Source organism: Tupaia chinensis, unplaced genomic scaffold, assembly GCF_000334495.1.
Source record: "Tupaia chinensis unplaced genomic scaffold, TupChi_1.0 Scaffold000118_1, whole genome shotgun sequence".
In the NCBI taxonomy this organism is placed as follows: domain Eukaryota; kingdom Metazoa; phylum Chordata; class Mammalia; order Scandentia; family Tupaiidae; genus Tupaia; species Tupaia belangeri.
In genome coordinates, this window is record NW_006159584.1 from 1,513,186 (window position 1) to 1,524,874 (window position 11,689).

General features: G+C 36.5%; 1 protein-coding gene across 11 annotated transcripts in view; it reads right to left on the bottom strand.

The window, feature by feature from the left end:
- Nucleotides 1–11,689, bottom strand: part of PCDH15 (protocadherin related 15) — a 781,066-nt gene that overhangs the window by 270,402 nt on the left and 498,975 nt on the right. For 10 of the 11 annotated variants that reach the window (XM_027770259.1, XM_006144390.1, XM_006144387.1 and 7 more), the window contains one exon: nt 2,026–2,105. The exons of the other annotated variant lie outside the window; for it this stretch is intronic. In XM_027770259.1, coding sequence (XP_027626060.1) covers nt 2,026–2,105 — 80 coding nt within the window. The remainder of the gene's footprint in view (nt 1–2,025; nt 2,106–11,689) is intronic. 11 annotated transcript variants of the gene reach the window in all.

Here is an 11,689-nt window from a genome sequence, read left to right on the forward strand (position 1 = left end):
AATAAAAAAAAATAAAAAAAAAAAGCAAAGAGGAGGAGGAAGGGACCAAGAGGAAATAAAAAAGATGCAAACAGAGGTACTTAAATACATGTGTGGCTAACACATATATGAGCACAGCCGCAGGATTTTCATCATGTCCATTCTAAGTGATGTGAAGTAGTATTTTTGTATAGCTTTACTTTGCATTTCCCTTATGATTAGTGACCATGTTGTATTTTCATGTGCTTACTGGCCACTCGTATGTCATTTTTGAAGAAATATTTCCTAAAAACCTTTGCCATTTTTAATGATGTAATTTCTCTTTATTTTTTGAGTTGTAATAGTTCTTTATGTATTGTAGATACACATTTATTATTTACAGTATTTATAGTTCTTTTCTCTTCTGTGGATTGCCTTTGGCTTTGTGGATAATGCTCTTGAAACACATTTATCATTTTGTCAGATAAAGTCCAATTTATCAAGTAATAATCATTTATATAAAGAACTAGAAAAATTTGGGCATAAAACTGAATGACAGTACAAGTGTATTTTGGTGCAAAAAATTTTGAAATGTATGAATAATTTTTTCATAATGTGTATTTTTCAAAAACATTTTAAAGTCCCCAGATACTTTTTGTCTTGTATCTAAACAAACTGCATAATTCAAATAATAAAGATTTACTTTTGTTTTTTCTTCTGAGCTTTATTTTTTTTTCTCATAGGTAGGTCTATGTTCAAACTTTGGTTAGCTTTGGGAATAGTATGAAATAGAGCACCAACTTCATTCTTTGTTGGCCCACGTTCATTAGTTGAATAGGAAATTCTTTTTGATTGGATCATCTTGGCCCCTTTTTTAAAAAATTAATTGACTATAAATATTAATAACTATTTCTGAATTTCTTGAAGTCTATCCCAGTGATCTATATATTTATTCTTGTGCCAATACTACACAGTCTTGATTAAAGTGTTACTATGAAATGTTTTCTTTCTATAATGGTAATTATAAATTGTGGATGATTTATGATTTTGACATCCCTTGGGATAAAATTCTAAGCAGTTCAGGCTTTTTGTTTTAATAGAAGTTTATTCATGTGTGAAATATAAAACTCTGAGAAAAACTGTTCTTGTTATGGTTTTCCAGACATTACTAACTCATGGTTGTAAAATCCTATCCAATGTAAGGTTGCAGGTGTTCATCAGCAGACCACGGGACCTACACATGGCTCTCTTGATCTTGCATTATGTACCACATGGTCCTGACGCTGAACCAGTGACTCAACTACTCTGTCAAAGTATCTGTTTTATAACCATAAGCTAAGTTTATATTTCCACTCTTTTAAGGAATAACACCTATCACAATTACATAGAAAATATCAGAACTAACACAGCTCTCTAGCAGCCCACCAGTTGTGACAGCAGAACGGCCACTTTGCTATTGAGAGGGACAAGTAAATGATCTCTCTTGAAACCTAACTGCCTTCTTTTGATGCCTGGTTACAGTTCTCTCAATAGTTATGGTAAGTGTTATCTAAATATGTTCAGAGAAATAGAATGACACTGATCTAGACCTCAAAGAAGATTAGCATGGACATGCATTTCGTGCTTTAGTTGTATCTTTTCAAGAACATACCTATGTTAATCGATCGTTGGAGGACAGATTTTAGTGGCATCTTCTGTATATTTGTAACACACCTTGCCTTATAAGATTACCTTTGAATGAGTAGTTTAATGCCAAGTTACTCTTTGTAGAAATGTCTGTGTCATCCTAAGTAACTGACAATTTTAAAGGAATCTAATTAATCCCAAGTTATGCCTGAAAATGAAATGTTTCTGCCTCAGTGGATTTTACCTAATAAAAATGTTTAAAATAGTGTCCTGGGTAAAATTTTTAGGTATAGAATTATTCTTCCAGCTCCTATTAATATAAAAATGTGAAAACTACAAACAGCTGGAAATCTCTGATTAAAAGGCTGTTTGCTCACTATCAGTACCCTCTTTGACATGAAAAAAGAATAAAAATCAAATTAGAAGTCATTCTTAACTTACGTTTCTGAAAGATTAAAAACTCGCTGAGGATCTCCATTCTCAATGGCATATGTTATTGGGTCTCCCTCTCGATCAGTTGCCTTCAGAAGAGAAAATATAAAATCTAATTATCAAATAAATAACAGGGTTCCCACTTAGTAGAGTAATATACAATAGAAGTTTGGAACTAACGAGGACAGAATATTCATGATACTTTTCTTTTTTTTGCATTTCCTTTTATACCATCTAATATATATTTATCCATGATACTTTTAAGGAATAAAAATGAAAGACTGCCTAATGGCAAAATGTAAAATATATTGTACAGCCAACCCATAGCCTAGTTGTTAAAAAGGCTAGATCCCAGGTGGCTGCCCCATGGTGTGAGTCCCAAACCCACTAGCTGGGTCCATGTGTAGGTGCCCACAATCCCCAAAGGAGGGAGAGATGGAGGACGAGGGTGCACGGCAAGACCATGTCCCATAGAGCATGCTTTCTCACTTTCTCTCTCTCTCTCTCTCTCTCTCTCTCTCTCTCTCTCTTTGTGTCACTCTCCACCAAGCATACATGAGCTCTGACAAATTTTTTAAAATTTATTTGTACCTGATCCCAGTATTTCTGCATACATAGTCATACCATCTTACCTGGCAGAGAAACCTAATGATTTTCCAAGGTTTACTTGTTTAACTTAAATTTAGTGAACTTAATTACTTTTTATTTAAAATATAATTTTACTTTAATTTTATTCAAGTCTAATCCTATAATTCAAATAAATTTGCTAAATTCCACATAAATATTTACAGTGTCAAGAAATTACTTAAGGTACATTTATTTTTTCTTTGTTCAGAATATACAAGATAATAATTCAAGTCAGTAAAACTTTCTGGTGAAGAATTCTGAGTATGGAGCCAGAGAGCCTGAATTCAAAATCATGCTCCACTTGCCCATGATATAATTATTTCTCAGTTTTTTTCATTTATAAAATGAGAGTTTAACAACATGCATGTTAAATGCCATCAGTTTCAATGGAAATAATACATGTCCAGGCACACTGACGAACACCCAGTATATTAAAAACTTTCAACATTAACATTTTCTCATTGGTGTTTTCTTCTCTCCCTCACCTAAGCCAGAGATGACAAAAACCTATAGCTTCTGACTTATGTTCTGGATTTCTCTTGCTCCAAATAATTAAATACACTTTGCTTTGTGGGGCTAGACTCTGGGGATTAACCTTCACAGACAGCTAATTCATCTTTTTTGTTGTTGTTATTTTCATCTGATTAGCATAAATGCCCTTATGGAAGACAGAGATAAAAGAAAGAAATCAGGATGGTACATAAAAGATGTACAAGGGATCTCACTAAACGTGGACCCAAGAAGGGACACATCTGGTAATGGGCTAGGAGAATGTAATTTATAGGTTAGTGGACTGGCAGAGAGAACAGTCTCTCCACTAATGGGCACGTCCCTAGAGTGGGCAGAACCTAAGAAAGGGGCAGTTGTCTTAACCATAGAACCTGAGTGTGAAATCACTCGTCCAAAGAGCCATTATCTCCTGGTCAACCAGTTAGCTTTGATTTGTTTCAGATGGATTACATAACCTGGGTCAAGGAATACCCCTCTGAGCTCCCACAATGGATAGACAATAGAAGTTTCCTTTTGACGGCATAAACTACAGAGTCAGGGACAAGTGAATAACAATTCAGTTAGTGATAAGCTACTGAGTATGCCAGTATTGCATGCCAATTCTCATGGGGAAACATTCTACGATTATTTAATCTGCACTTTAGAAAAGTGACCCCTCCAAGAAGTACTTCTTTCACATGGCTCCTGTGTTATCAGAATCTCTTACTTTTAATTCCACATGATCAACTATATTATCACATTTTCTTTGCTCATTTCTCCCAATTTGTGACTTCTTTAGACTGAATTGCTTCAAAAGTCTGTTCGTGAACATCACTCTGGATCACCTCATCCAACAGTGCAGCTTTAAATCCTACCTACACGCTGGAGGCTCTCGTACTCAAAACTCCAGACCAGGCTTTTCCTCTGGATTTCAGACTTCTGTCTAATTGCTTACATGGATCCCCACTTAGATGAACAATAAGCATTCTCAATTTACTACGTTAAAACACTCAACTCCTGATCTTATTCCCACTCCAGTCTGCCTCAAATAAAATAAATAAATAAATGGCAAACAATAACAGTTCTCCCTGCATCACAATCTCAGTCAGTAGCATATGCCTATTTTTTTAGGCTTCCTACGTGGCCTTGACTGCTCCCTTGTGCTCCCCAATCAGCATTTCCCATTGACTCTGTCTCCAACATAAGCTGTGTCTGTCCACATCTGAGCTCCTTCTCTACCAACTTCCTCATAGATGATTATAATGGCGATCCTACTAGAAGCCCTGCTTCTTCATGTCCTCAGTACAGTCAGGTTTAATTACAGAATTACCATTTTTTCCCAAAGCCAAGATTATTGGGGAGGAATAAGGGATATTTTATTTTTTCTGTGTCTCACTCACATACACAGAGATAAAACAAAATAAAAACAGTAAAATACAAGGAAATAAACTATGTGAAACAAAATTTTTGAAGTATTAAAGTATTAATCTAAAATTTCAATTTCATGAAGTTAATTATAATAGAAGCTTAAGAGTAGAGAATAAGAAAGAATAGTTTTTGTTTTTTTTTTTTTTTTTTTTTTTTGAGAGAGATTTTTGCTACAGGGCACATGCACTCACCAGAGAGAGAAACAGAAAGTGACAAACCATCCCCCGGGGGGATGGCAATGCCACAGTCCCTTCTCCTACATTCTCCTCTAGGGATTTTGGGCACGCATGCACATGCACCCAGAGAGAGTTTCAAGTCGCCAGGTCCGGGACTCAAAATTGCAGTCAACTACATGGGAGTCCAGCACCTTAACCAGTGTGTCACCTGCTGGACCCTGAAACAAAATAATTTTTAACAATTCATCCAGTATTTGTAGTAGATGCCTGATTTTTTGGTCTTGTTTTCTTTTTTTTCGTTAGGCAAGCACTAGCAAACAAAGAAATGAAACTACAAATGACACTTGTGTCAATTTTTTAAGAAACACAGAACATCTGCACCATGTATCTGAATGACTAAAAGCTTACACTAAGATTTTTCTGTTGCTTTTCCTATTCCAGTCTGTTTTTACTTGTTATATTGTTGCAGATATTAACAAGTTCTTTTTGTTTGTTCATTGTCATGTCATTATTTTTTTTTGTTTTGAGAGCCAATTTGTCATGTTACATTTTCATAAAAGCAAGAAGAATATATACATTCTGAAACAATATAGTCTTGTACAAGCAATTAAAAATCCAGATTAACACTGAAACCTTTAATGTACCAGAGTTTCCAAATATTTACTATTCTTTTTATGGGATAACAGTACTGTGCATGCTCTGTCATTTTGCTTATTTAAGCTGTTAGTTTGTTATGGTAATTACTTTCAATTCCCGAGGTGCCATGTAAAATTCAGTTTCATTTGACCATTTAAATATCTCAAGCTTTTAGGAATTGTTAGTGTCATTATTTTGCCCACTTCATTCTATTTTTCCCTTAATGGCCAAAGGATGTACGAGAAAGAGGTGGTGTATGTGTGTGTGGGGGGGGAGCAGGGAAGATATCATCCGCCATGGATGTTCTCATGCTGCAATCCCTTATGCTCCATTTTTCTATTCTTTCCAATCTTTTTTTTTTTTTTTTTTTTTTTTTTTTTTCATTTTTTTTCTACTGCTCACCCGTGACTAATTTGCTGTAGGTTGTGTGTACTTGCCAGAGAGAGAGAAAGTGAGAAAGCACCTCCGGTGGGGGAGGGCCATGCCACAATCCCTTCTTCTCCATTCTCCTCTTGGGATTTTGGGCACACACACACACATGTCTGGTGTGAGTTTAAGCCACTGGGTCTGGGACCCAAACCACGGTCAACTATATGGGAGTCCAGCGATGCAGCCATTGCACCATCTGTTGGTCCCAATTCTTTCAAATCTTTAGCATGCATGCATATGCTTCCAACATGTTCTCAAACTGAGGTGCCGGGATTGGAACCATGGTGGACCATGTGGGATCTGGATCCCTTAAGCACTAGGTAACAGGGCCGATCAGTCTACCTCATTCTTATGTGAGCCTGTGCCCATACTGGAAACTTTAAAAACTAAGAATTTAGAAAAAAAATCTTTTTTCTGTTCTTTCTTTTGTCCTCTTTGCTGATCCTTTATTTTTGTTTCAAATCTGTGGCAAATGGTGTAGTAATCAGTGATCATTCATACTTTCTTAGTCAAAAAATCAAAGGGCAACAATGCTATCTGCATCAGAGCTCGGAAATCTATCCATTACATGGATACTAGCACCTGTATATACAACATATATCTTTTTGCCAATGTCCAAAGCTAAAAATGTATAGACGGAATAATTAGACATATCAACAGAAACAATGATCATTTAAATATTAATATTTCATTATATATGCATTTGTGCCATAAGTATATTGTTATAAGCATTTAAAAATATTCTTTCTATACGTGAATCTAATCAGGCATCTCAAAATAACTGCTTATTATATGTCAAGAATTATAATAAAATTGTGTATGCTTTGTCTCATTTGAGCCTCATAGTAACTTCATTGGTAAATAGAAAATGCAAAAGATTTCAATTATATTAATATTTCTGCCACCATTAGTTAGATTTCTTTCTAATTTACTTAATAGAAAGATTCATCTTTTTTAAAAGAATTCTTTATTTAGAGAAAAGCAGGTGACATATTGGTGAGGTACTGGACTCCATGTGACTGACTGCGGTTCAAGTCCTGGATCCAGAGACTTGAAGCTCATACTGGGTGTGTGTGTGTGTGTGTGTGTGTGTGTGTCCATGTCCAGGATCCCAAGAGGAGAATGGAGGAGAGGGAATTGCAGCATGGTCATCTCCCCTGAGGAGTGATTTCTTGCATTCTTGTGATTTCTTGCATTCTGTTTCTCTGGCAATCTCATGTGCCCTATAGCAAAAATCTATTTCTCAAAAGAAATAATTATTTATTTAATTTTATTTTTTATTATTATTAAAAATGGTATAAGGCATGTGTGCTTACCAGAGAGAGACACAGATAGGATGGCAGATAATTAGAAAGCAAGCTGTCAGCTCTTAGACCCATACTGCAGTTGGCCATGTGGAAGTCTAACACCTTAATCACCAAGCCACCTGCTGGCCCCTAAATTGGCATCCTTTTTTATCTAGAGATAACAGTAATTTTCATTTTGGAATAGGAGGTGGGGCACGCCCCATAGCAAACTGGTTAGGCACTGTGAACTGGGAGCCAGATCCCATTTGGCCCACTGCAGTCAAATCCCAGCCTGGTAGTTTGAAAAACACCCTCGGCTCATGTGAATGCATGTCCAAAATTCTGGTGGAAGGAAAAGAATCACGACAGGATTGTGCCCTGTTGAGATGCTCTCTTTCTCTCTTTCTCTAAGTACATGTGCCCTTCAGCAGTTAAAAACAAAAAGAGAAGTAAAGGAGCATCGTTTTATTCATTATTTTTCCATAATATAACAGATAGAAAGTACTCCTCCTTAGTGCAAAAACATTTGTGTCTTTATTTTATTTATTTATTTTTTCGGAGAGGTTTTTGCTATAGGGCGCGTGTGCTCGTCAGACAGACAGAGAGAGACAGAGAGACAGAAAGTGAGAAATCACCCCCCAGGGGGGATGGCCATGCTGCAATCCCTTCTCCTCCATTCTCCTCTCGGGATCTTGGGCATGCACGCACACACGCCCAGCGTGAGTTTAAGCCACTGACTCCGGAACTCAAACCACAGTTGACTACACAGGAGTCCAGTGACATAGCCGTTATGCTAACTGCTGGTCCCTTGTGTCTTTATTTTTGATAGATCTAGTCAAATCCAAGTCTTTTCTTCAATGTCTGAGGAAAGCCCAGTAGTAATTATCTTCTTTGGGCTCGTTCTGCAGCTTACTGGGGAAGCTCTGAACACAGACACCTGGGTTCCAGCCCTTCTCCTTACCATGTCCTCTCAGGTAAAGTGTTTAATATAAAACTACGATAATAATAATAAAAATTAAAGTATGCATTAATTCAATACATATTTATCAAACATTTAAACTGTGCTAAGAACTGGGGCTTCAGCAGTGAAGAGCACAGACAAAAATCCTCTCCTTGTACAGGCTACATTTTAGTGAGACAGAAAGAATAAATAAAACAATGAATTAAAATATATTGCTTTTAGATCCTTCTAAGTATTACTAAAATATAAACTAATTCAGGAAGGGCATACAGGAAAGAACAGAGTAAAAACTTGTACTTTTATAGAAGTGATCAGAATAGCCTCACTGAAAATGTGCAATTCTGGCAAACACTTGTCAATAATGAGAAAAGTTATGTGGGGATAAACATTCTAGGCAGACGACCCAGCCAGAGGAAAGGGCAAGAGGTGGTGTGATTAGTGAGCTTGGAAACAACAAGGAGGTTGGACTGGCAGGAGGAAGACAAGGTGCCCAGTTTTCTTTGCCCATTTAAATACCCAGGTTAGACCACTGAACGATGCTTACTTTAGATAGTGCAGTGGTTTAGATAATGGTTTGTCTTCCAAAAGTTCATGGTATTGAAATTTGGTCCCTAATGTAATAGCATTTGGAGGTGGTGATAAATTGGAGAGAGGAAGGCCCGCCTTCAATGTGGCAGGGCACCTTACCAGACATGATTGGCATGTGAGTCAGTTGATTGAAAGAGAGTGGTCAGCCTTTGATGTGGCTGTCCCACCCAGTTCCCTGGGAGCATGGAACAGAAAAACAGAATGGGAGAAGTCCAATTACTTTCTCGCTCTCTCTGTCTCTCTCCTCCCTGTGCCCGCTGACCTGCCTGCTTCTGTTGGCCATGATGAGGTATAGTAACACAGGCTGACCTCATGCTTATCTCTCCTTTTTTGGAGTTTCCATTCTAAGCAGCATGATGATCAATAATATCCCTAATCTTTATAAATCATCCAGCCTTGGGTATTTCTGTTAACAAACATGATAATAGACCAACACAGTTAACTAGCAAGTAATGGAATTAGCCTTTTTTTTTCTGATAAGCATTTAACAACATGATTGAGACTGAATCTAGTCTTTCCTTTAATTTTTGCTTGAAGAACTAATAATGCCTTTAAAAATCAAAGCAACTATTTTGTCTAGTCGCCTCAATAAGATTACTTACCACGTCTGGATTTGAGTTACTGATTTTTTAGAAGCACCAATAGGAACACAGAAGCATTCAATCAAGAGAGCAATGTTCCTAGACATTGGAAAATGGAAATTCTGACAAAGAAAACAAATCTCTAAACTAATATTCTGTTCATGTTACAGACGAACACAGCTATCAAATACCATCTGCTAGAGTGCACTTTATGAGCACAGAATGATTCTACACATTTCACAGGACATTAAGACAAAGTACTTGCCCTTAGGGATTATATAGATAAAAATCAATGGATTTAGATGATCTTTTCATTTCTAACTTAAGCAAACAAGTTCTGATTTATGTTATTAAACTACTTGAGAGCAAGAATTAAAGCTTTCAATTCAGTACGGCAATATTTCCAAAAATCTGTGTGTACACTCGAGGTGTTAAATTGTTAGCTCTTTAACGAACTGTTAATATTTATGAATATATTTAAATATGAAGCAAAGTATATGTTTTATTTATGTCAAGTAGTGTTATTTTGTCACTCTTTATTCTGATAAATAATTTCTGCTATGAAATGAATTCATTTGAGTAAAAATTTCAGTTTACTCAACATCCCCCCCAAAAAAGAGTATATAATATAATATATAATTTGCAAATGTAGCATTCCTGAAATTTGGAAGCATAACTAAATTTAGAGTGACAAGAATATAAATACCTGTCAAAAATAAAAGGATGTTGGGAGATGACAAGGGAAGACTTGAGATCTTCAAACACCACTTTTCTTTCAACTTTGGAATTGATAAATGATCTTTTGTTCAGCAGTCCAGATGAAATGCTTTAGGCTAGAAAGGCATAGCTGAATCTCTTCTATCTGTACCAGAATTAACAGTATTTAAAAGTGTGCATATATTTACTTATCCCAGGCAGATAAATTTCAATAAATTAGTAAAACCTTAAAAGATAGACAAGAATATTGAAAAAGCCTCTGTCCTCTTGCTTGGTTTCTGTAAATAACCCTGACCTCATTTAGATAAGGATGCTTTTTAGTTGGTTGCTAGGTTACAGTCAATCCCAGCAACCTGACTTCAGTCTGTCACAGGTATTCTACCTTTTAAACTGTGTTAATGCTGACAAACTTCAGAAGGTAACCAATCCAAATTGTATTTCAACCTCCTTCTTTCACTTTCATTTTTCACATCACTTTCCCTTTCCAGAACTTAAAATATCAAGTTGACCATAAGGCTACCCCAAGTTATTTGGAAATCAGTCCCGGAAACTGCCTGATTCAAATCACATTAAGATTTGTTCAATGCTCAATTAAACTGTACTAAGTTAAACTGTCTGTTTTTTATGATTATTATTATTTATTTAATTACATTTGTTATTATTCTTTTTTTAATTTGACCAGATAGAGACCAAGAGAGAGTGTGTATAAGGGAAAGTGAGAAAGCAAGAGATCAGGTCCAGGAATTGAACCGTAGTCAGCCATGTGGGAATCTAGCACTTTTAACCACCACGCCTCATGTCGGCCTCTGGTTTTTTTCTTTTAACAAAGGAAAAATGTCATGATTTTGATTAGATTTAGGGACAACTCATAAGGGCCAATCTTAAAATTTTCTTTGTTGTACAAAATTGGTAATCTTAAAATCAATTAATCTTAAAGATTTAATCCATTCTAAAATGAGTCTGCACTTCTAATTTGTCCAGGATGGTGTAATGGTTCTGTTGGTGGTCTCCCACATGGCTGGTCACAGTTCAAGTCCCAGACCTGGTAGTGTGAAACTCATGCCAGGCACATGTGCATGTGGGCACAATATCCCAAGAAGAGAATGAAAGAGCAAGGGATTATGGCATGGCCATAGCCTGTGGGGAGTGACTTCTTGCTTTGTGTCTGTCTCTCCAGCAAGTGCACATGACCCTACAGGAAAAAAATCTCTCTTAAAAAAATAAAAAAGAAGAAAGAATTTCCAAGGCTTACAAATTCTTGACCATAGAAGCATAATTCAAACCCTGTGCCCTTGAAACTAATTTTCTCTCACTAGCCAAGTCCCCTGTGTTCTAAAGTTTTTTCTGTGTTTCCTTCACCTTCTTACTTAAGCCAAACCAGCCTCTCCATAAAAAGCCTAATTTCTCCTATATCCCTTTTAAGTGATGAAACTCACAGTAGACTTCCTGTTTCTTGTTGCACCTTCCAGATCATTCTTCTGAAAACCCCCCAACTTTGACTCTCACAGCATGAGCATGAGACTGGATTAACTGCTACCCTTCCTTGTTAATGTTGTCTTCTACACTATTTGTCATGCCTCCTGGTTTTTGCTCATTGTCAACCATTTCATTGTCCCTGATCCAACCTGAAGGCTTTTATTTATTTGTTTTTTTAGAGTGATTTTTGCTATAGGGTGTGTGTACTCACCAGAGAGACAGAAAGTGAAAAATCACCCATAGGGGAGAAGGCCATGCCACAATCCCCTCTCCTTCATT